Source organism: Gekko japonicus, unplaced genomic scaffold (genome assembly GCF_001447785.1).
Source record: "Gekko japonicus isolate JY-2015 unplaced genomic scaffold, Gekko_japonicus_V1.1 scaffold19, whole genome shotgun sequence".
In the NCBI taxonomy this organism is placed as follows: Eukaryota; Metazoa; Chordata; class Lepidosauria; order Squamata; family Gekkonidae; genus Gekko; species Gekko japonicus.
The window spans coordinates 1456850-1483867 of record NW_015164664.1 but is presented as its reverse complement, the minus strand read 5'-3'; the positions used below and the strand labels follow the sequence as shown (position 1 = coordinate 1483867).

General features: G+C 49.0%; 1 protein-coding gene across 1 annotated transcript in view; it reads right to left on the bottom strand.

The window, feature by feature from the left end:
• Positions 1-2338: 2338 nt before the first annotated feature.
• PHKA1 (phosphorylase kinase, alpha 1 (muscle)) overlaps positions 2339-27018 on the bottom strand; it is a 32723-nt gene continuing 8043 nt past the window's right edge. Inside the window, exons 6-32 of the mRNA XM_015409013.1 lie at positions 26398-26478; positions 25876-25974; positions 24377-24523; positions 24081-24134; positions 23654-23776; positions 22350-22445; positions 21147-21254; positions 20703-20781; positions 20041-20175; positions 18892-19001; positions 17793-17937; positions 17165-17243; positions 16289-16464; positions 13348-13524; positions 12727-12815; positions 12292-12428; positions 11690-11846; positions 11369-11448; positions 10552-10630; positions 10327-10456; positions 9918-10019; positions 8602-8717; positions 8055-8069; positions 6557-6712; positions 5845-5898; positions 4921-5121; positions 2339-4389 (exon numbers count right to left, since the gene is read on the bottom strand). Coding sequence (XP_015264499.1) covers positions 4216-4389; positions 4921-5121; positions 5845-5898; positions 6557-6712; positions 8055-8069; positions 8602-8717; positions 9918-10019; positions 10327-10456; positions 10552-10630; positions 11369-11448; positions 11690-11846; positions 12292-12428; positions 12727-12815; positions 13348-13524; positions 16289-16464; positions 17165-17243; positions 17793-17937; positions 18892-19001; positions 20041-20175; positions 20703-20781; positions 21147-21254; positions 22350-22445; positions 23654-23776; positions 24081-24134; positions 24377-24523; positions 25876-25974; positions 26398-26478 — 3099 coding nt within the window. The 3' untranslated portion in view covers positions 2339-4215. The remainder of the gene's footprint in view (positions 4390-4920; positions 5122-5844; positions 5899-6556; positions 6713-8054; positions 8070-8601; positions 8718-9917; positions 10020-10326; positions 10457-10551; positions 10631-11368; positions 11449-11689; positions 11847-12291; positions 12429-12726; positions 12816-13347; positions 13525-16288; positions 16465-17164; positions 17244-17792; positions 17938-18891; positions 19002-20040; positions 20176-20702; positions 20782-21146; positions 21255-22349; positions 22446-23653; positions 23777-24080; positions 24135-24376; positions 24524-25875; positions 25975-26397; positions 26479-27018) is intronic.

The following is a 27018-nucleotide window of genomic DNA, read 5'->3' as shown; positions in this document are numbered from 1 at the left end:
ATATTTAGTTTGCTCGAGGCTGTTTTTTTTTTTAATGCAACATCGGTGGTTTGACTTCACTCTTCAGTGTGTGTGTGTAGTGCCCTCAAATCCCAGCCGATTTATGGCGGCACCCCGATAGTGTTTTCAGGGCAAGAGACTAACAGAGGTGGTTTGCCATTACCCTCCTGCATTCCCTGGAATTTCTTGGTGGTGGTTTCCTACTCAAATACTAACCAGGCCAACCCTGCTTAAATACAGTGGTTGGACTGTACTTAAAACCCTGCTTAGATTCTGAGACATGATGAGATCAAGCTAGCTTGTAGCCTCCAAGTATAAATTTTTATCTTTTAGTGAAATAAGTGTTTCCCCCAAGTTATTTAGACTTATGTGTACTGAAGCCTGGAAAAAGTTGGTAGATTTGCTGGTTCATCTCCACTGAAAGGGAGGGGGGCCAGTGTGGGAGATTTCTGGCTGGGGGTGGAATTTACTTCCATTGTATGATAAATTAACCCCAAAATAATTACAGGGGGTTTCACGTCTGGCAGCAATTTCCTCAGAATAGTCTACTGCAGGGGTGTTGAACTCATTTGTTACAAGGGTTAGATTTGACATAAATGGGCCTTTGTATGGCCAGGCCATGTGTGTCATAAAATGTAATGCCAGGAAGCAGAGACATAAACTTTATAAAAGATAAAAACACAAAGATATCTTTTTACTTAAAATACAAATATGCTTAAAACTCTTGCAATATTTAGCAGTCTTTGATAACTGACACCTCCCAAACCTCTCCCCCTAAAAGACAACTGCCTAAAATGGAAATGTGGGGTAATAGTGGGGTTTGGCAATGCAATTTAAAAAAATAAAACATCAAGAAAAAGCACAAGGATCACAGCAGAAATTAAAAATATAAACTAAAAATATAAAATACTCTAAGCCTAGGAACATAAAATGGCTGGGCATTGCATGTTTCTCCCCTCCCCCACAGGTCTACTCAGGGTGACAGTGGCTCTCCGGTGTAATGTCCCCCTTTGGCTGTGGGTTCCCAGGTTACAGTATTCAGCCAGTCACCTGTTCTCAGGTCCATTCAGCAGAGACAAGCTGGCTCAAAACATCAACCCTGTATTTGCAATGAGACAACTCCATCAGCCACAGCTTCAACTATACAAACACTGGAAAGTGAAACTTCTTGAGCTTCACTCCACTAAAATACATTGCAGCACAAAGTTGCAAAAAAATGCGGAATGGATTTCCCATTAAGGTCTCTGGGCCCAGATAGACTACTCTAGGATTGGAATGACAGCCACCAGAGTGAAATGACAGTCCCTGGGAGTAGCAGAAGCATTATGGGATTGGGATGAGGGCCCCCAGAGTGGAATTCCATTCCCAGAATGATGCTCCTACTCACAGGAGCTGTCATTCCATTCTGCACCCTCCAGAAGCATTCTGGAATTGGGATGAGGGCCCCCAGAGTGGAATTCCATTCCCAGAATGATGCTCCTACTCACAGGAGCTGTCATTCCATTCTGCACCTCCTACTCAAAGGAGCTGTCATTCCATTCTGCACCATTCTGCACAGGTTCTATTGCTAGGGACCATCATTTTACTCTGGGGGCTGTCATTCCAGTCCCAGAGCAATGTTTCTATTGCTGGAAACAATCCATATTTTCTTTGTAACTTTGCAATCCCAGAAGAGCTTCCTGCCAAAGCAGGCAAAGACAAGACAGAGGAAGCTGGGAACTTTGTCAGCCTCAAAATGTGAGGAGGACAGGAGGGGTTAGAGGAGGGAAGAAATGAGCCCCAGGCCCTATTAAAGCCATGGGTGGGCTGCTTCCGGCTCGCGGGCCTAAAGTTTGACACCCCTGGTCTATTGATTCAGTACCCACAGTCTTGAAGACAGCCTATTAATTGCACTAGGGGTTACCAAGATGATTCCAAATTGGGCCCTAGGTATACCTCCCTACTCAACTACAGATCAAATGTATGGAGGGACTGTGGCTGTGTGCAGAAGGATCATGCTTAATCTCTAGTTAAAGGATTTCAAACAGTGGATGTTCAGAAAGAACTCCCTCCCGTGAAGGCCACTACCTAAAGACTAAGCTAGATGGATGAGTGGTGTGACTGTATTTAAAACAGCTTTTCTATATTTTAACTAGAGAAATATACTTCCTTTGCTTTCCGCAAGGCTACTGTGGAAATTTACCAGCCAGTTTCCACTTCAGCCAAGTATTGTTATTAACAATTCTTCCTTCCACCCAGTGCTAAATTCCAGCCTACTCATTGCTTTGGTTCTTATCTCACTGTAACCAGTTAATGCATGAGAAAACACAAAACAAAACAGAGATGAAATAGAGGCATTTTATTCTAGGTTTTCAATGCTCACTGAAAGGAACAGTATTGCAATTTTCTTGGGTGGGGGGGAGGGAACAAAACAAAGCCAACTGCATCCTGCTTATCAGCAGCACACACAAAAACCTCCCAAAGAGCGAGGTGTGGAGTTTTCAGAATTCATAGAGCTTATGAGTCCAGACTGAATAGAAAGTGCAATTGGATAATTCGGTAAACTATCACAAAGTGCATTACAATAACCAGCCCAAACATGTAAACTCAGGAACCACTTGAACAAGATGCATTTTTGTATCCCAGATTGAGATGAGGGGAGGGCGGGTAAAGCATCCCCTGCTTCCTTCGCAAAAGATTTGGCACTTGAAACCAAGCAAGCAAGCACAGCCATCACACTTATTGCTTCACACAAAAGTGGGGCCATGTTTCCCCTTCTGGAGCCCCTTTCTGGAGCCCTTCCAAGCAACGGCCTGGCCTGTAGTCTTCTAGCTCTGCCCCTATGTTTAGCTCCTTTCCTCTGAAGGGGAAGCCTGGAGTTACATATTCCTGAAGTGGCAACATGCCCTCACCAAGGATTTCAGTGGCAACATGCCCTCACCAAGGATTTCAGTCCTTTAATGGGCTACAGTGAGCTCCCCTTCCCAGAAAGTCATACTGATATTTTAAATACTTGGCAAAGTCATTTATTTCAAACACACAGTGGTAACTTTGAGCCCTGGAAGCCCTATTTATGGAAACCCCACATCTCACCATAAAGACCAAGCACTTTCCAAGCCCTTCAAAGCTTCTGTTGATTTTCTGAGAATCAAACAACTCTCCTTCTCTCCCACATGACCCACAGCCACTAATTTTCCTTGGAGCAGGGCAGCCGGAGCCCTATCACTGTAGTAGCACATCCACCCTCGCCAGCATGTCTGCAGGCCAAGGCTAGTCATGAGAGCCAGGGTTCTGTTTAAAGCCTTTTGGCAGATCCTCTCAGTGGAGGCAGGAAGACGATGGAACAAAAGCCCCCACTGAGAAGAAAAATGCTGAACCCTTATCTCCCTGCAGACAGATTCATTGACTCTGGTTGCACTCGAAATGACTTTCATTTGGCAAGCTGCTGACTTGAAAAGAACACAAGCTCAGACGAGTAGTTTCTGTATGAGATGGTTTGCAGCACATAATAATACCCTGACTAACAGGAGGCAGCCGAAGTTCCAGCCTGTGGTCAGGACATCAGCGAGAGTGAAGAGAAGCCCCCTGAGGCTGGAGTACAATGGACGACATTAAAGGCACTCAAGGCATTCATGAGGGGGAGACTACAAACAAAGGGTTTATGGGAAGACTAGTATCCCAGGTAAGGAGCAGCAACACATCTGGTTGATCGAAGTCTCACAGAGCAGAGGTAAAAATCCCAGGATAAATGGAGAGATATTTTTTTTAACCCAGTAACAAAATCTACAGCTGCATGCAAGTAGGAACCCCCCTAAAAGCAGATGCCTAGAGCATGAGGAGCCCTCTTGACCTCTCCGTTCAAACTCAAGCAGTAAGGTTGTGCAAATGGCAGCCATCAGCCTAAGAGGATCCAATCCCAGAACCCTCTGTCTAAGGAGCACAGACCCTCCTTGAAGCAAAGGGGGTTCTGTATACACAGTTTGTGTGCAGACACAGCTTCTTGCACAACACACGCTCTCCTGCAATGCTCAGAAGTCTTTTTCTCAGGGCAGATGTTGCAGCACAAAGTTCATCTCCAGCAGTACTGTGCCAAGGAAGTTTCAGTCACCCAGACTGGATGTCTTTGCTGAGAAGAGGTGATCCAACTGCCAACCAGACAGCTCAGTGCTGGCCTTCAGACCTACACCTAAATCCCCAGGTTGTTCTTCCAGCTCATACAGAGAAACCTGAACTGGCTTACTGCATGGTGCAGCCACTGCTGGGAAGGAACTCCTGCAGGTAGGTAACCACGGCTTTGGAGAGGTACGTCATGGTGCCAAACCTGCCACTAGGGGCGCTGTCATAGAGCAAGGTGCAGATCCCTGTGGCTGGGTCCTTTTCCAGCATGTTGTCATCGGCACCCAGGGCTTTCTGTTTCAGCAGGGAAGGAGAAGGAAGAGGAATTACTGCTAGAGCTTATTATTCAGAGCTGACGCTCCCCACCCCATAATCATTTTTTATGACTCTGCTGTTCTGCAAACAAAAAGAGGCACACATTTATCTGTCTCCCGTGTTTCCTGGAGGTTGTACAGATTCCTTTTGCACGGTTTGGACATTTAATGTTCCAGCCATGTATTGGGGTGGATCCTCCAAGAAGCCTTCCTCTAACTTAAGCGGCTGTTCCTCCAACAGAAAACCCACTTTAGTTGGAAGAAGGCTCCTTAGGTTGCAGGGGGGCTTCAAACATGGCTCAGTCAGTGGGGTGGTAGCATCAGGTAGGACCCACCCCATTTAGGTTGACATTTCCAGGCAACAGCTGGAGGATTTAAACTGGGGAGGACTGTGCAGATTTACTGTTGCAGCCCAGCCTTTAATGGCAACATGCTCCAGCCCCCAACGTTCCCACCCAGAACAAGGCTGCGTTTGCTTCGAACCTCCAGACAAACCAAAGGAAGCCTCTACCTGTTCCTCGTAGAATAAGTTGTTCGCAAGGTGCACAATCTTCTCCACTGCAATGATGCTGCCAAGGCAATGCACGTCCACCTCCGCTAGCATCGTCAGGACCAGAATGGCCTCAACAAACAGCTGCCGGTATTCTGGCTGCGGGACTCTGTTTAGGACAGACTCGACATGGACTGCAAACTTGATCTCTCCTGGAGTCATCTGTCATGGGCGGGGGGAGATGCAAACAAGAATACACAGGAAAAGAAGAATAGCAGATGAAATGGGGGGGGGAATGAGCCCTCCAAACCAAATAAATGGAGGCAGATGTGAAGGCAGTGAGACGCGTACAGAGGTTCACCTCCACTTTGCAAAAGAGACCTTCTGGCCTCAACAGAGGGAAATGGCCACAGGGGAATAGCTGTGCAAAGGCACAGAGTCCACAGAGATGTTCTGAATGCAAAACTTTTGCACCACTGGGCCTCGGAATGCAAGCAATAGGTCAGTATCACCCCCTGGGTTTGAATGTCTTGGAAGTACACGCAAATGGAAGTACAAGCAACTACGTCTTCTCCACCAGCTCAGCAGAGGCTCCCTAGCAGTTCTGTAGCTGCTCCTGGGAGAGAAGGAAGACCAAGTGCCACCACTCCATCAACACAGGGAAGGAAGGGAAGAGGCTGGTGACAGCGAGAGTAATTTGGGGGAAAATAATATCAGCAATTTGCAACACACATACAAATGACAGAGCCCATACAGCAGCCACAATGGCTGGCACAAAGGCAGTCACATCCCCAGACACATGGCCAAAAGTGTATCCAAAGCTGGCTATTTCTCAGAAAGTGCAGCAATGGCCTAATCCTACTGAACACAGCAATGACTGGTGGACAGCAGGACACCCTGCAAGGAGGGAAGGGAGAGGGAGAAAGGAGGAGACTGAATTTTTACCTCTTTGGTTGTAGATGATGGAAGAACAAAACCTTCCACGGACAGTCCATGGCACTGTAGACCAAGACAAGAGAATTTAAAGAACATAGCAGCGTGCTGGGGCCCCCTGAATGCATTTCAGTTACAGGTAGGTGGATTGTTATATTCTTTTTCATACAGTGCATCATTTAAACTCTCATAGCTCACAGAACTGCTCTGTCTGTCTCAGGAGCATGGGTATTCCGTCATCAACAGGGACCACTTCAACAGAAGGTATAACCTGACCTGGTTTCTCTCTCAGATGCACAGAAGTTTATCTGGTCTATCTCAAAGACTTCCACAGAAAAGGACTTCATACCCTTCCCCTTGGATACACTTCCCTGCCCAAACATGGTGCTAGAGATCATTTCCACCCTAGTGGTCATAGGGGGGGAGCTCTCTTTTAAACATATTGCTCATTAAAATTGCACAGTATCCTGGAAGTCACAGCTAACATTTGTCCTACTTGGATGACAGCCACTGTGATCACAGCTCCAAAGCAGTGATAAAGCTAGATATCCTTAGACAAGGAACAGGAAAAGAAGGGTAGGGAGAGAGAGAAAGGCACTTCCCTCTGCTAAGATGGCTGCGACAGCACCTGAAATCCCTCCAGAAGACCTTTTAAAAAGTGTTGTATTACAAAACTGTATATCCTGCCCCTTCTATGCAGCTCAGGGAGCTTGACGGTTCTCACCTTCTGCAGGATCTTCCAGACCTTCTGGTAGAATCCCACCGGGACTCTGTTGAGGGCCCCGTCCAGTCGCCGGCGTCTCTGCCACTGGCCTTGGCGCCCATCCTTGAAAGGACGGTCTTCACCTGTGCCACTTCGTGGTATGGAGTGTCCAGATAACTGAGCAAAGAAGAGGGCTTGTGCTGGGGATGGCCGGAAGGCAGCAAAGCCAGAGAGTCCCCAAGCCTGGCACGCAACTCCCCACCCCCAGCAGCAGGGAAGAGAAGCCTTCCAAGCCCAGCCCAGTTGTGCTTTTTCCCTGGGAAGCTTCCATGCTAGCCTCCAAGGAGTGCAAACCACCAGACTAAAAATAAAGAAAATAGAAAGAGAGAGAAGAGAAGAGAAAGCATGTATCACAGCCTGTTGAGTGGATCAGGCCTCGGCAGCAAACACTGCATGGGTGCAGACAAACAGAAGACCAGTCAGGTTGTCTCAGAAGACCGTAGCATTAGTGCCGGTTTAGGATACGAAGCTGCAGCTTATCTTCTGCTAAAGCAAAGCTATGAGAAAGATTTACAGGCCATCTTATTAGAAAGCCAGCAAGGGAAGGTAAAGGAGGACATCAAGGTAGGCTGGGGCAAACACCATCTTTGCTGGATCTTGGTGTGAGTGGTGGCACTGGGCCTGGGTACAAAAGCCCCCGTCAGTCAGCGAGCAAGCCATTGCAGTTGGCAAAATAGAACCTCTGGACTGGTGGGGGAATGGTTAAAAGCTGGCTGCAGCTCCACCCAAAAGTTAAAGGTTGCAACATGTGTTCCCCACAGAGAAGAGTCTAAGCACTTGGTCATTTTTTACTCTCAAGAGAACGGGAACAGGGTAGTCCATATATTTATTCTGAATATCTCTTGTCTTGAAAACCCCAAGGGATCGCCATAAGTCGGCTACAACTTGATGGCACTTTACAACACACACATGCCACAGGATGCTGGAAATTTCTATCTTCCAAAGAGCAGAGGGGCCAACAAGTTTGCAAAAGTGCTGGGACTGGGAACTTCCTCCCCTCAGCTTCACTGGAATTCTACAGGACAAGATGCTTTTTGGACCATGCACCCTAAAACCCTTCTGAAGCCCCACTTGACTTGCCAGATTTGATTCTGCAGAAAGTATCGATAGTCCTAGTATAGACTAATGTTGCAGTTATAAAACTTTTCCATTCCCCTATTTTTTTTAAAAAGGCACAAGAGCAACTTTGTCAGAGGGGACTGCAAGCTTGATGCGACACCAGCTCACTCGCCCTTTGCTCATGCAGGCTTAGAGGCTTCCAAAACTGGGGCCCACAGTGGCAGCATTAGCTAGCGTTTGAGAGGGGTGAGGGGTTCACCTTAAGCTCAGACAAAGACTGCCTACGTTTATCCAGTTGCTGAAAGAGAATAAGAAAGAGAGGGAGGAGCAATGAGTTTAAACTCTGGCAATATTGCTGCAAACTTCCCCAAAGTTCTTGTTTTACCTGCAGGGAACATACCTGGGTACCTGGTACCTAGGGTACAGCCCCCCTGATTGGCACAGAGAACCCAGGCTTTAGCACTATCCCCCAGCCTCAGCACAATGGGAAGGCCCAGTTGTAGGATCCTTTAGCAGCAGCCTGGGTCAGACAAGCATTGGTGCCAGCCCACTGCCGCTCTTCACAAGCTTTCTACTGACCAGTCCCAAATCTAGTACACAGTTGCATTGAAAGATGTCGCCAGCTCATGTAGTCCCTGGGCATCTGTCTTTGGGGGGGGGGGTGTTACTACTTCCTGAAACCATACCTGATTTCCCTGCAAGCAGACACAACCTTTCTATATTCACCCTGTGGGCTTTTTTCATTTGGAAACTGATAATGCAAGTAGGAAACAATTTGTTTATAATTTTACAAAATAAAACTGAAAGAAAACAGAGGCAGAGGAAAAATATTTGGGTGCAGAGGAGAGAAGGAAAAGGAGCCTGGGTGGATCCCCTTGGTGCCAGAGCACCCCACAACACACCAAGTGGTAACCACCACTTCAGCACTGGCACAGACTCAGCCTGACCTGCTTGATTTCGCTCTTGAGCCGAACAATCCCAGCCCGTTCGGTTTTAGTTGCTCCAACTGGGCCAACTTCACGGATGGAGATGGCTGGAGTCAATGCTGAATCCAGGGAGCGCACTGCAAAACGAGGGAGAGACATTGTCAAAATCTGGAAATGCCCCCAGAACCCAGCCTTGTGGCCCAGGAGGCTTTTATCATCTATGTATGCTGAAGTCCCATTCTACACAAGAATCAGTAGTCACACAAGCACATCAGCAGCGCACGGGCCTTCTGCCTATTGGCTGCTGGCTAGAACAGGACAATCCAAACGGGTTGTGGTTGCTCATTCCCAAGCACCAGTTGCCTAATTACTACTGGCACAAAGAATGGAGCCTTCCAATGATCCCAGAAAAGGTCTGTATGTGTAAAAAGTTGCATTTGGATTTGAACTTTTCAGAAAGGATAATTCCACAGCCTACATATTTAGAAAATGTATATGCTGCCTCTCCAAAGACCTAGGTGGCTCACAAACTGAAACAAGGCAACATAAGGAATAGGGTTGTAGTTCACTACAATTGTTGTAGATATCACCCATTTTTACTGCTCGTAATCCACTTTCTGTACTGTTTATAGCATACCTTGCCTTAGATAGTTTGTTGGTCATGTTGTTCTCTAATCCTATTGCAGTGTTTATTGGCTGTCTTATGCTGTTTGATTAGACTGTATTATATCCTATAAACAGCCTTGAGTCTCAGAGAGAAAGGGGGACTATAAATAAAGTAAATAAGTTTTTCTTTAAAAAACAGGACAAATTAAGAACAAGACATGGTACAGAAAAGCACAAAAAAACAAACCCCAAGCAGCCTAAAATGATACTCATAAAACAATCCTTGAGCTAGAAGCAGACCATACAAAAATGGAACCACCTCTTTTAAAGGGTGGGTAAAAAGAAATGTTTTGACCTAAAGGGAAGTAAGGGAAGTAAAGTAGGTGCCAAGTGGGGCCTGGGGGGTGGATTCCAAAGGGTATGGTTTGCAAGTAATCCAGTGGAAGGGGAACTCTCAGGCAGTTTAGGCAGTTCAGCCTCTCTCTTATGAAAGACAGATTAAGAAACGCTCTGTAATTTGGGGATTAAGGAGAACAGAAATGCAAGGAGCGGGGAAAGAACCAACCGCAGGGCACTCTGGAGACTACTGAGAGCAGGCATCAGCACACAGCCAGCCAGTCAACAGCGGCGGGCACTGTTGATGAGGCTAAGGGATCTGGGTTGACCAGGGTCGAGGCCTATCCGGACCAGCCTCCTTCCTAGCCAGAGCTCCTTAAGGCAGCTACACTCACCACTTCTCTCCACTCCAAACTCCTTGCCACTGAGGATGTGATGCAGAAGATTCTTCATATCCGAAGGGCTGAGATTCATCAAACTCTCGGTGGCTTCCTCAGCTACAGAAACGGAGAGCCAAGGTGGGTGATTCCTCCCCACCCCTGTCCAATTCCCATCACTTACAAATCGACAGCAAACCCACAGACATTTCTCAACAAAAGAGGACACGCTCTCCAGGGCACAGGAGGCTGCCAAGAAGCAATAAACAGAGCGCTTGCTCTTGGCCTTAGGTATGCCACGCCTTGCCTTTACTGGCTTTGTGGAGAAGCCCACCCCTAGGGTTTCACTCTGGAGGCCATTCGGAGGCCAGCATGTAGCTACATCTGCCACAGCAGCGCATGGCTGATCAAGCACAGGTCCACCTACCCGAGCAACACAATGACTGAGCCAGCTCCGTTGCCATCACCTGGATGATAAGTCCAATACGCAGACGGAACATCTCTGCAAAGAGAGCCGGCTGAGTTCGGATGTACATGGCTAGGTAAACCATTATCTCCTGCATGAAGAGAGGAGGGGGGGGGAACAGCTGGTCATGGCTACAACCTCCAAGCATTCCCCCAGGCAGGAAGTGGGGGTGCACTCATCTCTCACCTGAGTCAGGATGGAGACGCTCATATTCTTGTCGCTGGCTTCGTCAATCAGGCAGGTGAGCTCCTCGTAAGGCAAGGGGCTGCAGAGGAGGCAGTGCTGGAGATGAGGGGGTCCTTTATCCTATATAACTATATCCCAACACTGTCAGATCTACATCCACACAGAACGAGTACTGCACAAAAGATAGGATGCGCATCTCTGCTCTCACAGCCATGCCATTCCATAGTCAGGATGGTGCATCTTTGGTGCATATGCTTCCTGAGTGCAGAATCTAATACCCTTCTCCTTTTCTCATCTCTGCATCTTCATTGATCTCCACCAGCCAATCATTGTACATACAAAAAAAATATATTCTGCATATATCTTAATATAAGGAGTAAAACACCGTATATATAATTATGCAAATCTGAAATGCATTCTCTGCATAAAGCTTGTATGAGGGCAGAATATGCATAAGTGTGTCCACTTTGTGTCTCCTCCATGCTGCTTTTCAATCATGGCGGGTGGGGGAAGAACAACCTTTGGAGCTTCTTAGAGATACACAGAGAACTCACCATGGCCTCTCCTCTGCTAGCACAAGTACTTGGAGAAATCCCAGGAATGCTGGGACTGAGCAATGGAGAAGGCACCTCTCTCTGGGCCCATGTGTGCTTTGGGTTCCACAGAGACTTGCAACACACTGGCCCACCAGCCCTTTCCCTCCGGCTTTCATGGCCTCCCATGTGCACCCCAGACAACCCCACATGCTTGCTACAAAGCCAGGAAGTCTGGTACAAGCTGTGGAACACGCAGCTTTCAGGCCAGCTTGGGGACTCACGCAGAGATGGTCTTCTCACGAGGTTCAGGGGGAAGCCCCACAGTCAAGTGCATCTGATGCGACAGCAAGCTGGTGCAGGCCTGCCGGAGGAAGAGACTGTCAGGCAAGTTGTCAAGTTCCCTCTTAGGTGCAATGAATCAGAATTTAACTCTGATCATTATTCTTTAGCAATGTCACAACAAAGGGACAAAGAGAAACACCTTCTTTGCTTGCCACCCTCATGTTTTGATTCAATGCCCTTTGGTAGGTTATTCTGGGCCCTTGCAATCAATAAACCCCATCAGAAAAGGCAGTTCCCCCTCTCAGGCTGGGACCCATTACCTCATCAAGAGCTTCCACCTTCTTCTTCAGGATCCCAGAGATGTACCGGATCAGGGCCCACTGGCGAGTAGCACCAACTTTGCCGTATAGCTCTGTGAGGAGATCAGTGACTGTGACCCCAGGTTCACCATAGATCTCCGTATCCCAATCTGGCCCCCTGCAAAAGAGAGCCACCATATAATTCAGAAAAGGGTTCAACTTCCAGCCCAGCCCTAATCTCTACCCACTTGAAGGATCCCAACTTTCTGTTCTATATGCTTTGATTCAGCTCTGGCCTACAATGTTCTTTGAGCTTCCACATCCAAGATGGCAGCTATCATTTTGCAGATCCACACAGCCAGATTAGCTTAGTCATGAAACCACACACAGAGTGGCAGAACTCCTGTCCAAATGGTAGCCACCCAGAGCAATCCAGGATGGCAGCAGTCATGATGCACAGCCCTCGTGGATTTGACAAACTGGGCTAGGTAACCCAGGAATTTTGTGTGGTCAGAAAGAGATAACACATGAAAACCACAAGACTTAAATTGCATGCTTGCAAAGAAACTGGCCTAACAGCCCCCCCCCCCATCATACACTGGAAGCCCTGCCCATACTCGTACTTGAGGGTGTAGAGCATATAGAGGTAGTTGGCCTGGTCCTGCAGGGATTCGCATTCACGGAGCTGATCCACCAGGACCTTGCAGTCCACATTCCCAGCTGCATCCTTAGGGAGGTTCACCTCAACAGGGATGGATGGCTTGTGGAGAAGGAAGAGGCCAGACTGACTTCAGGAGGACATTATGCATGCCCACGTCCTCCCCTCCCCCCCCGAGCCCCTTATCTGGCCTGCCTGACGCAGCCAACGAGCACAAGAGTCACGAAATCAATACATTCTAATCAGACAGTTTGGGATAGAATGGGTCAGGAAAAGCCGATGGGGTAGACAGTTCACAAGATAGAAAACTAAAAAAAAAAACAACAACAACAACTATGGGCTGCTCCTTCTTGAACAGCAGAGCATCTCAGACCAAGAGAGCAAAGTCCAACAGCCTCACCTTGGTGTCTTGCTTTTGCATTGAGCCCAGCAAGTTAACAGATGGCTGGGAATCCTGGAACAGCTTGGAAGGGATGTACATGTTGACATCTGCAGGAAGCCAAAAGTGCACAGAGCTGCTGAAGGGTGCAGGATCCTCAGGGTGCTGCATTTCACTGAAAAGGCCCCAGAGCCCGGTAGAGCCTGACATAATTCAGACAGGGCCAGGAACTGGATGAACAGCTCTGTGATGGAGAAATAGGTCTTGGGGGGGAGGGAGGGGGGACTTGACACATTGCATGCAGCTGCTGTGGGATTTGAGGCTTCTCCCTTCTTACAGCAAACCAGAGAACTTTCTAAGTAGATCTGCTGATTAATTACTAGACTATTCAAAGACAACTCGGATTAATGTACATGTAAATATGTCAGATCCAGACTCAGGGAAATATCCATTAAGAGTCACACGGGGAAGGGAAATTTTGCCACAAATCCTCCTGTGACAATGGCACAAGTAGGAAGGAAAACTGTACATGGAGAAGCTGCTCTTTTTGTGCAACATTACAGAAGCCACACACACACACAAAAGAACTGGGGGAGGGGGATTCATGTGGTCATCGGTGACACCAGTAGCACGTTAACTTACTCTGTACATGCAGGTCTTTGGCCTTTGTCATCAGAGACACAAGGTCACGAGTGGTGTGCACTGCTGCACGGAAGCGCTGGAGCCCCCGCTTCTGAGATGATGCAGAGAGGGTGGCCTTGGGAACTGTGTGCTCCAGAAGGTGGTCTAAATACTGGGCAACTTCATCACAGATGTCAGCTGGAAGAAAGACCCTGAGTTACTTGGACCTCATATTTCTCGCAGGGGAAGCCACTCCTGAAGACACCCAATACACACACCCTTCTCCTGGGTAAAGCAGGCTCAGAGAAACAGTGAGGTTCTGCCATTCCCTTCTTGCTCAGAATAAATTTTTACCCACAAACCTTGAAGCAGCTCATGCACCCATCAGGTGTGCAATGTGAAAGTAAACCACCCCACCAGCGGCTCATCTGCATTACAAATTCCCCTCTTCTGCTTCCTCTTCTACAGGAACAGCTGTCAAACCTCACTTGCAGACACACACAAAAAAAACAGGCTGTCAAAGCAAGGCAACTTGGATGTGTCGGGGATTCACAGAAACCCATTTAATGCCTGTATCCCCCCCCCCCCGAAAAAAAAATCTCCCCAAAACAGTGAGATTGAAGGACTCAGCACAAGCTAGCTGCAGTTTTGCTCCACTTGCAGCCAGGGATCTGGGGAAGCAGACAAAACCACAACAACTTGGACTTGGAGTCATTACTTCCACTGCGCCACATTGGCACTATTCAACTGCAAATGTATCTAAGCCACCCAGCAACAAAGCCAGCAGCTGCATAGTAGCAGTCCCACCAGCAAGTATGAGAGAGAAGCAACCACTTCAGAAACAGAAGAGCTGGACACCACCACTAGTTGTGCAGGGTGGCAGACTCTTACAGGAGCTGGCCAAGCACACCCCAATGTTGGGAACGGGAACAGCATCTCAGCCCCTTAGCAGCTCCAGGTTGTAGGTTCTGCATAAATGCCAGAGGAAGATACATGCAAAGGAGCCAAGCTCCTGACGATAGCAAGCTGTTCTTTGCTTGGAACACTCCATACCGCTTCCCAACCCCTCCCCCTGGTCATGTGTTTACTGGAAGGCTAGGAAAATGGAAGACCACCCATCCTCCAAAAATCAGCAGGACACTCACCACAGTCAGGAAGACGATCTGTGTGGGAAAGAGCGCCCTCCCTAAACAGCATGAGTACAGACAGACCCCCTCCCTGACCATTGCTAGCGTGCCCTCGTGTTCCAACAGCCCAAATGTCTGTACATAGCCATTCTTTAGATGAGCCACTGCAAACAAACAGGCAGGGGGGAAGCAAACCAGCCAGCCACCTGGGCAAACCCCGCATGCACCACTGCAAACTCACAACACAAATACCAGCATCCCAAGGTGGTAGGGAGGGTGTGGCCACAAGCCAGTTACAGGCACTGTTAATGGGATAACGGGATTGATGGAGGAGTCAAAAGAAGAGAAGAGAGTTAAGAAGATTGTTTGTATAGACAGGGGATTTGTTGGCAGTAGCAGAGGGAAAAGGAGAGGTCACAGGAGCCTGAGGACTGCTGCAGATGGGGGATGGAGAACTGGGCAGCTGTTTAGACAGCCTTTCATCCTTGAAGGGGGGGGAAGAGACTGCAGACATGTACGCTCACCCTTTTCTTCTTGACTGCAGCATAGGCATCTAGCATAAGATGCCGACAAAAGGTCTGTTGGCCATTGCTTAAGGATACGATAGCTTTCAAATTCTACAGAACTCTTCATCAGGCAGCGTGGAAAGGGAACTAGGAGTCTGCCTTAACCAAACTGTTGTGCTGGCCAAGGAGCTCACACCAGCATTTGTCTGTAAATCTCTACATTTGGTTTGCCCTTGTTAACAATACTGTTCAAACACCCCACTGTGTAGCTCTTTCCATTCCATCTGAGATGTCCTGTGCAACTCAAAAACTGGCACACCCCTCCTATAAGAGATATTGCTTTGCATTATGTATCTCTCTCTCTCACCCTTTTCCAATAATATTACGGCAGCAGAGCCATCTTTCCCAAATAATTAGACAGCCAACAGCATCACCCTTAGGCAGTTGTATTGACCAAGAATGATCTTTGGTACTGGCTAAGTTCCCTTGGAAAGCTCTTGTGCACCAAGAACAGCATGGACTCAAGAGGTGTGCCCTCAACTGGGCACCTGGACATCCATTCTTTCCCCCTTCCTTCTGCCCTTCCAAGGTGGGCTCCAAGTTCAAGTCATCAACCTAGACCTGCAGTGAGCGGTAAAGCCAGGTGTGTAACTGCAAGACCCTTTTTACACTCCCAAAGCTGTTAATGGTGGGGGGAGGGCATGGCTCTGTGATAGGGCACTTGTTTAGGACAAAGAAGGCCCCTGGTTCAATCCTTGGCAACCCCAGTTACAGGAAATCCAGCACTGGGAAGCGGCCCAGAAAGGTGCTCAAAGTCAGAGGAGATTTACTAGGTTAGGTGGGACAATGGTCTGACTGAAAGGGCCCCAGTTTACTGTGCAGAAGTTCGGTTCAGTCTCTGGCACTCCCAGGTCAAGGGCAGCACACCATAGACAGCCTCTGCCAAAGCACACAAAGCACACAACTAGAAGAAGGTCCACAGATCAGACCCGTATGGAACTAGAAGAAGGTCCACAGATCAGACCCCATATAAGGCTGCTTCATATCTTCACGTGAACGACTAATCAACATTTGCAACAGGATCCCCAGTCCAAGAACTCCCAGCTATTAGTGGCCAATTCCGGGAGTCTCTCAGCTCTACAGTTCTGTCTTGCTAACAGCATGGTAAAGGTTAGAGAAGGAAAAGGTTAATTAAGTGGCGGGTAGGAATCGGAGGAGTGTTACATCGAGGGAGTGAGGCACAGATCAGAGGGCTGTGGCGTTACGGGCTGGATTAAGAAATCCACAGCATGTCTCAAGTGCAGGAAGGGGGCCAACCCATCTCCTTACCATCTTCTGACATTCGAAAGCCATGCAGCCAGTCCTCAGGGTCTAAATCGCTGAAGCTGTCAAGGCTGAGCCCATAGTCATCAGCATAGAGCTTACCCTCCAGCCCGGGGTCCATGAAGCTGAGATGTGTGCGACATGAAGTTGTGAGAAATTCAGACAACCTACCAGTCTGGATCCTGTGAGAGTCAGAGAGGAAAGGGAAGGAAAGCAAGAGGCAGTGGGCACTCTGGCCAACATTCTCAGGCTGAAGAACAATACAGCCGTCCGTCCACCACCACCCCTTCTAGAAGCAGGTCCCACTTCACAGCTACAGGATAAAGATCTCTTTCATCCTTTGCTTCTCTTCCAACCTGACTACCAGAGCGAATTTTTGCTTCAGGCATTTTAAGAACTGCCCTGCTCCAGTGGCCACACTACAATCCATTTAAATGCTTAACTGGCTATTTGGTTTTAAAAAACAAACATTGTTCTAAGAATGGTGACTTTGTGACTGCCACAAGGGCGAGCCAATCAACAGACTGCACAGCACAGCCATCTTCTCCTGGAAAAACAGGAACAGTCAGTTGCTCCTCGGCTGGGTTCTGTTTGGAAGTTTGCCTGTCGTCCGAGAAGGGGCGAGGGCACATTTCCAGCAGTTGTACATCTGTCTTCACCTTAATTCCAGTTTGTCCAAGACAAGTCTGGACTGACAGCCAACCCACCTTCCCAGAAGCTTAAAAATATCCCTTGTTCTCTTCTGTTTTAAAAAAAATTAACCAGATTCTCCTCTTTTAGGGACTGCATCAATGATGAACTGTGTCCCACGGCCAGGATCTGCAAATGCTTTGCCTGACAGTAGCACTAGGGATTGCCATGCAAGAGGCAAAGCCGCCTCACCTTGCCCCTCCAAAATATCCGTCCTGCAGCTTCCGCAGTGTGGCCAAGACAGCTGGGTGGATGCTGGTGCCAGCTTCATCTTTCACACGGAGAGAAAAACAGCACAAGAAATGGTAACAATCCAAAAGGGGGGCAGAGCCTAGCCAAGATCTGTAGCTATCCGAATCCACCACTTGCCTCCTTCAGAAAGACAGGTGAAGACTTGCTCTTACACCAAACTGCCTGCCCTACTAATGTCTGGGAATCCTCACTCCTGAGAGCCCCCCCCCTCCAAAAGAGCATATAATTCACAGAAATTGGTTTGTGCATTCCATTGTGTGGACAGAACTGAGTAGCAGCCTGAAAAGCCCAGCTCAGCCCAAATGCTCAGAAGCTAAGCAGGGCTGGCCACAGTTAGTACTTGGATGGGAGACCACCAAGAAGGAAGTCCAGGGTTGCTGTGTGGAAGAAGGCAATGGCAAACCACCTCTGCTCAACTCTTGCCTGAATGCTCCATGTGCAGGGTTGCCATGAGTCAGTGGAAAACTGATGGCACCTTCTTCTTGCAGAATTGTGTAATGGGGGTGGAGAGGAAAACATACAAATTAAGGAAGCCCCAAAGCCTTTCCTGCGCAAGGCAGAAACCCACCAAGCATCGTTTGATTGATGGGGAAGGTGATCGTTGGGCGTCCCGTCATCCTCCAGCGACTACACAGGTACGAAAGGTCTGTCCGCAACATCTCCACGATCATCTTGTTGTCGAGGGCAAGGTAGAACTGCTGCTGGTCTATGAACTACAGGGAGAGCAACAGACCTAATGAGAAAGAGCTCCCCAAAATGGGGGTGGGTCGCATGGAGGGAGAAAGTAGGAGAGAGGGCAAGGAGGCCAGAAAGGGCAGTCACTCAAGGTTGTTTGGACCATGCACCACCCTTTCATCTTCACCATCAGGGTGACAGGAGGCTGAAACCATTACCAAGATGGGTTGTCTGCATGCTGAAGTTGCAGCTCTAACCAGTGGCCTTGATCTTTCAGAGAAACTGTACATTTTATTTATTTATTTTATTATTTCTATTTATATCCCGCCTTCCTGGACACGCTGGCTCAAGGCGGCTAACAGGGTTAAAATAACGTCAACACCCCACTGTGCATCCTGGGGATGGGGAGAGAAAGGTGCGGAAGGCATAGACTGCATTCTGAACAAATCATTTCTGAAAAGTGAACTTTAATACAGTACGTCCTCTGCTGCATCCCTTAAAGCCTACAGCTTAAGTGGATTCAAAGGACAATGAACATTGTGAAGTTAACATGTTTCATGCTCATTTGAACAAGCCAAACTCCGTCTCTAAATACATTCTCCTCACAAGCCAGGAGGCTCTCAAAACCTCATAGAAATCACATTTTTCTAACACAGAAGCATTTTCTGCTGGTTCCCCAAATGCACAGCAGCTTTCAGGAATGGATGCAATTTTGCTTTATTTTTGCATTTGTGTGTGCATGTGTGTGTGCACACCCATGCCTGAAGTCATATTGACCTCTGGCAACTTCTACTACGGCATGGAGGATGCTCAGAGAAGTGGCTTGTTAGCCTGCCTCTGGCCTCCCAACCCCTGGTTTTCTCTAGAGGTGACCCATTCAAATACTTGCCAGGGTCAGCCCTGCTTAGCTTTGAAGATCTCAGGATGCAATTCTTATTATCCTTCCCCTGCACCACCAGGACCTGCACCCTAATAGTAGCTTGTATACCCACCTGTGGAGTGAAGGCAAAGATATTGTTCCTGATGTCATAGAACTTAGAGGTCCCGAGAACACCCATGTGCCGGAAGGGCCGCCCACTCAGGTTCATTCGCTTGTTACGACCTGGAAGAGATCCAAAGTGGAAAGTTGGACTCACCACAAGGAGGAAGGGAACAGCCCCATAGCTAGGGAATTTTGGGGGAGGGGGCCTTGGGGGGCCCGCCAGCTAATTAAATCAAAGCACAGTGCAGGTGGTAAGTTGGGGCACTTTGGGGGCAGCCAGGGAGGGAGGGGGCCCAGAAGAAACACTAGGGGACCAGGCCCCATGGGTCCCACATTAGCTACAGGCCAGGAAGGGAAGCACTGGGGGTGCAGCTCAGATGGAGTGCAGGAACTAACCTTTCACACAAGCTAGGATCAGGCCAGACAATGAGCTGGATCCAGACTAAATTTACAAATTCTGCTGCTTCCCCCTTCCCACCTCAGAGCCCCCTATCTCCAAACAGCAGCATTTCATGGAGGTAGGTGGGCTACAGTGGGAAGGGGAAAGGAAGTACACGACTGAAAAGTGCTAAGCATTGGAGGCAACAGAGAAGCTTCACAGCTCCAGGGACAAGACGGGCTGCAGACGCCTTCCCGTCCATCCCACAGAGCCCATTAACATAGCTCACAAGACTGTCTGGCTAGCAGGTGCCCCAACCCAGACCCTATGAGAGCAGTCTAGTTTGGATTGCAACTAACCTTTCACACAAGCTAGGATCAGGCCAGACAATGAGCTGGATCCAGACTAAATTTACAAATTCTGCTGCTTCCCCCTTCCCACCTCAGAGCCCCCTATCTCCAAACAGCAGCATTTCATGGAGGTAGGTGGGCTACAGTGGGAAGGGGAAAGGAAGTACACGACTGAAAAGTGGTAAGCATTGGAGGCAACAGAGAAGCTTCACAGCTCCAGGGACAATTCCGTCCATCCCACAGAGCCCATTAACACAGCTCGCAAACCTGTCTGGCTAGCAGGTGCCCCAACCCAGGCCCTATGAGAGCAGTCTAGTTTGGATTGCATTGCTGTCTCTATGCAAGAAGAGCAACTGGCGCCAAGAAGTTTGACAAACTCCACATCTTGACAAAGCCGCCAATTAGTGACCTTCCCTTCCCCCAAGCTCACCTAGTCGGGCATAGATGTGACTGAGGATTCTTGCCGGCTGCACTCGGATAGGGTAGACATCGGCCACTGTTTCCACCTCAATGTCCTCCTTCTGCAAGAAAGCTTTGATGGCATCTGTCTCGGCCAGGATGCACACTAGGGGAGAGACACACAGGGCTCAGCAGCTGGACAGGGTGATCCAAGGATCCAGTCGCCGTCCCCCCCAAGAGTTTTCCAGCACCCAACTCCTCTCTCTTGCATGGTTCTCAGTCAGCCAGTACAATAGTTAGGACTGCAACCTGATCACCAACTCAGAGGGAGGAAAAGGCACCCCTGAATTCATTTCTCAGACTCCTTCCAATGTCAACAGACAGCAGAAATGGGAATCCTGAAGCTCTCATTGCTCTGGGAAGAACCTGAAGGGTGGCAACAAGAGTTGCAAGGCCCACCCAGCCACAGTGTTCAAGAGAAGGTTGCAAAAAACATTGGCAAGGCCAATAGTGGGCTGCCATTTAGTGCCATGCCAAATGACAAAGGAAGCCACTACAAGAAGAGAACACACTTCCTTCCAAGGATACTCCCAGAGCAAGACACCCAGCATGAAGTATTTCACTTAAATTCTTTGGGAGACTCCAACGTGGAGGATTAGCCACCTCCAATCCCAGCGACAGTCTCTCACTTACCTTGGACCACCACATCTGGCTTTGCAACAGTTGAAAACCTGCGGTTCAGAGGGTCGATTTCCCCAGGAGCCAGAAATCCCTGCAAGCAGAGGGGGGGAGGGTCACATTTTGGGACAGCCTGCTGGATGGGCTCCAGCACAGTGAGCCTGCCAATCACAGTCCCCCCCACAGTCAGGAACTAAGCTACACTGCTACAGGGAGAGACTGCACTGAGCGGCTGCATGGGAGCATCAAAGCCTACCTTGGGCTCAGCTCAGTCACAGATCCCTGCACCTGCCTGAAGACAGGAGATTTCTGTCCACCACCCCTCACCACAGATCAAACCACCACACAGGAAGCATACACAATGGGAGCTCCTCCTGCACAATCAGTGCAAGTGAGCCTCAGAGGAAAGCAGCCCAATGGCCAAAAGGGGTCCAACAGGATCAGACCACAGAGTCTCACCTCTGCCATGAGGCAGCCCAGGATGTAGAGGGATTGACCCCACATGAGCGGCAGCTTGCCCAACGGCACACGGTCGACAGAGTGAGGGTTGCAGTACTCTTCATCTACCTGGGAGAGAAAACTGGGAGGATCAGGGCCAGGGGGAGTTGGAAGGGCAGGAGTCCAGTGGCAACTGGGAGATGCAAATTGGGAGGGAGAAGAAGTAGCAAGGAGGGAATCTGACTGGTTATCAGAGGAAGAGAACACTGTTATATTTTTATTTTAAGGATAATATGGCCTTAGACCAGGGGTGGCCAAACTGTGGTTCGAGAGCCACATGCAGCTCTTTCACACATATTGTGTGGCTCCCGACAAGTGTTCCCCTCCCTGGGTAGGTTTGAGGTGGGGGGGAAGCAGAGAAAGAAAACAACTTTAACTTTAAATGCATTCTCCAAGCCCCACCACCACCAGCTGGCTTGGAAAAGGCATTTGTCTCTTTAAATCCCTTCTCCAAGCCCTCCAAGGGGGGCGGGGGGACTTGGAGGACACATTTAAAGTTAAAGTCGCTTTTTTTCTCCAAGCCCCCACCTCACAAATTTGCATATTTTCCAATAAAAATGTGTGTGTGATATTTGTTCATGTCTTGCAGCTCTCAGACATCTGACGTTTATTCTGTGTGGCTCTTATGTTAAGCAAGTTTGGCCACCCCTGCCTTAGACGCTCACAACCAGTGAATTCCTGGAATTCTCCATTACGCTTCACAGAGAGAGGGAGAGAGACCAACCATCCGGATTTTCCACCCCAGATCTCAGTGTGTCTTCAAAGTCAGTCATGTGAAATCATCCAAAATACTTTTCAAATAACAACGCTGAAAAACCTGTGTCCTACAAAAAGGTAACGCTCTAAAGGTCAAGAGCACTAAGAGCCATCTTTGGAAGTATTAGGACCTTGTGTTTAAAAATAATCAGATGTTACTTGGACTTCCATAGAAATGAAGGAAGCAAAATGAGGCATCAGGTCCGGAGAACAGGAAACAGAGAGACTGAGCTGTGGGAAAACTGCTTTGCAATAACCTGCCAGGTCTTTGGCTGCAAATCTGTAGGGTTTTTAAAACTACCTTTCTCTTCGGCCTCTGCAGGAGAATTGCATCCCCTCACATTTGTCCTGGAGAGAAGAGGGTTTCCCAAGATCACAAGTGCAAGAGGGAAAAGCACAGCCACTCACCTTCTCCAGTGGGACACTGTAGAGCTCCGGTACCAGCCGAATTCCATTCTTCCCTTTGATGAGGACCGCGTCCAGGGCCTCTCTGTACTCTTGGACCTGGAAAGAAAGGGGGAGGGGGGAAGGTGTGGCCAAAGAAATCCATGAGAGTTGGTTTGCAAACTCAGGGTCAGTTGTGATGGCTGCCTCTGCATCCGCCTCCTGGCCCGGCAACTCCCCTTCACATGGGCAAGAACCTAGCTTAGCTGCAGCCCTTTGCTTGTTATTATCGATCCTTCTCAGGTCTGTTCACGTCTGCAGACAACCCTACTCTCACTTATCTTCCTGAATCAGAAATAAGTTCTCGGGTATTTTTACATCTTACCCAGGGATCAAAAAGGCAAGTCCTGACCTTCCACTCTTGAGCCTTCACTAGAACCCCTGGCTGAGTCAGTGAGTCAAAGGGTTACCAGGCAAGTGGTCACCTTTGTGCAGCAGCTCAATACGGGGGCAAAGAGGCTGATAGGTGATGCCCCTTCCCTGCAGAGGAAATCAGACTACGTAAGCCTAACTAAACTGCCTCTAGCCAGGACTGGGTGGGAGCTTTTGGAGACGCCACTGGAAACACTCCCATCTGTCTCTGCAGCGATCTACACAAGCGGGGGGGGGGGCAGTCATCTCTTCTTTCAAATCCTGTGAGCAAATGAAGAAGGATCTGCAAACCTACTGCTAAAAGGGCAAAAGGGACACCTATTTGTTCCAACGGAGCATCCCCCCCCCCCATATGACTCAGAAATAACTCAAGGAAGAAACCTAGATCTTTGGCTTTCTAGAAGAAGAAGAAAAGATACCCCGCCCTTCACTACCCAAAGATGTCTCAGAGCGGCTTACAAACTCCTTTCCCTTCCCCTCCCCACAACAGACACCCTGTGAGGTAGATGGGGCTGAGAGAACACCGACAGAAACTGCTCTTTTTCAAGAACAGCTCTTATCAGAGCTACAGCTTGCCCGAGGTCATCCAGCCAGGTGCGAGTGGAGGAGTGGGGAATCAAACCCGGTTCTCCCAGATTAGAGTCCGCGCACTTAACCACTACACCAAACTGGCTAGGAGCTACAGACTCGAAGGTAGACACCACCACTGCAGCCAAGAAGCCACCCCCCCAAACGTGGGAGGGCTTGTTCTGGCAAGTGGGCAGAGGTGCTGGAGGGAAGCAGATTCCTCACTTGGGAAGCCGACTTTGTTTCAAGCACAGATACCCTCCCTCTGCTCTCCCTCCCCTCACAGCCAGCCCTCCTGCACCACCCACCACCTCCCTCAAGGCACTCACCTGCTCTGCGTTGCCCATGAAAATACCGTCAATTATGAGGTAGGTCCAGAATAGGGGCCACTCACACTCAATATTCTCAAAGAGCTTCAGTTCTGCAGGCTCATAGTAGAGGCGGTTCGGGTCCTGGAGAGACAAAAGGAGAGGGGGAGAGAGCGCACACGCACAGGTACAGAGGCCGTCAATGAAGCTGCCTCACTGACAGACAGAAAAAGGGGAGGAGAAGCAGGCAGGAGGCTCTCTAAAGAAGTCTGCTAAAGCTTAAGCCTGGCTGATCACACCCTCTCGTGCCCAGGAGTCAGACCTGCACAGCAGACAGCCTGCTGAAGTACATCAGCTTCTGTGATTGACCTGATAGGCTGATGTTGCCTGGAACAACAGAAGGGATTCCAGACTAGTCTGCCAGCCCCCCACGCTACCTGGTACATACCTCCTTGGGGGTTCTGTAGCCATCCCGGAGAAACCGGCAGCAACCGTAGCGGCCCTGAGAAGTCAAGAGCATTAGAGAAAAAGAAACCTCATCAAGCTGCCTGGCAAACTGGAAGATTCATACTAGATTTGCAAGAAGACCATTCACTTTTCTGTTTGCATTTTTGTAAAGAGCAAACTGAAGAATCTCCTGAAACCTTTGCAAAGCCTAAGGCATGCATCTTCCTCAAAAGACCACAGATGAGGGAGAGCGAGGTGGCAACCACCCAAAGGATTCCTCTTCTTGAGAACACTCACTTGTAGCTTGGAGATAATCTCTTGTTTGGTCTTCTCTACCAGGTGGCTGTCCTCAATGGCAAAGGCCGGGTAAGAGATGACCGAGAGGAGGCTGGCGTCGATCTCCTTAGAAGTTGAAGCCCGTGGCAGCATAGAATGGAGAATAGACTGTGGCGGGAGAGAGCAAGAGAGCAGGGGCCCAATGGAATACAGGCTTCAGCGGCTTCATGTTCCTTTCTTAGAGCATACGGAGATCCGACCACATGAAGCTGCCTTACCATTGGTCCGTGAAGCTCACTATTGTCTACCAAAATACACAGTATGGTCCACAAGTCAGAACACAGGTTCCCAACCTGACTCATGGCTTTACATTCAAGCAGGAATTCACCTTTTAAAAGCTTTCCATTTCTCCTTTCAGCTGCAACCAGGGCATGGGGGAGAGAGCGGTGCTGGGCTTCCCTCTCACGGCATTTTGGCCAGCAGAACGGCAGCCCTTTTGCCTTTTCCTCTGGCACACATCCGTCCCACAGCACGTGAAGCCAGAGGAAGGGGCAAACAGCCCTACCCTGGCAGCACATTTTCTGGTGGAGAAAATGCTGTGGTAGGGAAGCCAATGCTGATCAGGTCTTTGGGAGGGGGCAGTGGCTCAGTGGGAGAGCATCTGCTTTGCATGCAGACAGTCCCAGATTCCATTCCCAGCAGGCATCTCCAAGTAAAAGGATCAGGCAGTGGGTGATGTGAAACACCTCTACATTAAGGCAGGCATCAATTCTGGGTCGCACACACACAGGGCCATACCATGTAGCTATACTGTATGGGGCGCAATAACTCTATGGGAAATGCCCCTTCTCCATCACTCTGGGAAAAGATGGCCATGCTCATCCAAACCTCATTTCCTAGTCCACCACCTCCAAACAATGTGGCCCTGTCCAAGGTCTCCCAACTGCTTGTCTTCTCCGTTTACAGTTTGGTGTAGTAGTTAGGAGCATGTTTGATTCCCCACTCCTCTACATGCAGCTGCTGGTGTGACCTTGGGTCAGTCACAAGTTCTTTCAGAGCTGTTCTCTCAAGAACAGTTCTCTCAGAGCTCTCTCAGCCCCACCTACCTCACAGGCAATGTTCCCTCTAAGCTGTGGAGTCTTGTGAGCAAAATTTATACTTTGTGAGCTATGGCATTAAAGTTGTGAGCGAGTGATTCAGCTACTGCATAAATTGGTTTGTTCTGGAGCCCTCCTTCCTGAGCTAAAACAAAAATGTGTGAGCCAGAGGCTAAAAAACTGTGAGCTAGCTCACACTAACTCAGCTTAGAGGGAACACTGCTCACAGGGTGTCCGTTGTGGGGAGGGGAAGGGAAAGGAGATTGTAAACTGTTCTGAGACTCCTTCAGGTAGTGAAAGGCGGGGTATAAATCCAATCTCTTCTTCTTCTTCTTCTTCTTCTCATGCTCCTCCCAGGAGTGGAAGGAAAGCATGAAGGGTTTCAGGTGCTTGAAGCACCGCCCACATAGCCCACACCCTTACCTGGCAATGCTGCACTTCATCCGAGAGCACGTGAATAACTGACTGGGGGCCCCCCTTGGCTCCGAAGAGGTCAAGCTCATCTAAGGCTTCTAGGGCAGCCTGCGGCCAAAGAGGAAGCAAAGATCAGTGGCAGAAAGCAGCCCTTTCCCCAGAGGCCAAGCTGCCAGAACTAGCCCTAGTAGAAACAGCTTTTTAGGAAATCAGATACATTTAGGGAAGACCAGTCTATTGATGGGGAGGGGTGCCCATCAGCCCATGGCAACAAAAGAACTTCCATGGTCAAAGATAACACAGCTGGGCCATCCCCCTCCAGGATCTGTTTGTTGGCTTCCCAGAGGCACCTGGTTGCCCACTGTCAGACAGTGGACGAGACAGTCCTTTGTGAGATGTGAAACAAGACTCTTTGCAGGCTTGTCTTCCCCCACCCTGCTATCAGGAAGAATCATCAGGGCAGCCTCAGCCTTGCCACCCCCCAAAGACTGCCCCCCCCAAAAAGATATCAGGCCAAGGAAACACCCTCACCTTTGCTATCCCCACTGAGCTGGCATTCAGTTCTGTGATTCCTTGGTTTGTCTTGTCACCACGTTCCCATATCCCAAAGTCCTGCCAAAAATATACTGACATTACTGGAGCAGACAGAGAGGCTACCAACCAGACGACACAACTGGAGGGAGGCAGACACAATCACACCCCATGATGTTTAACCTGGGGTTACGAACTGGCTGTAAGACAAGCCCCCCTCCTTTTGATTTGGGGCTGTAGCCCTGGAGGAGGGGGAGACTCTTCCCCAGCTGTGCCATTCCCCAGATCAAAAGTTTCCCCTCTTCCTGGGCAGCAATTAGGAAAAAGAGACAGATGCCTGTCATGTTTCCCCTTTGGCAACTTGCTTTTTAGTGGTTTGCCAGCCTAGCCCGAACTCATCAGAGCTTGGAAGCTAAACAGGGTCAGCCCCAATCAGTGCTTGGATGTGACCCCCACTAAGGAAAACAGGGGTGGCTATGCAGAGGAAGTCAATGGTAAACCACCTCTGCTCCTCTCTTGCCTGGAACACCCTGCGGAGGAGGTCACTAAGAGTTGGCTGCAACTCGATGGGACGTTCTTTTTTAATCACTAGTTTAATGACTTTTCATTATTACCTTAGTC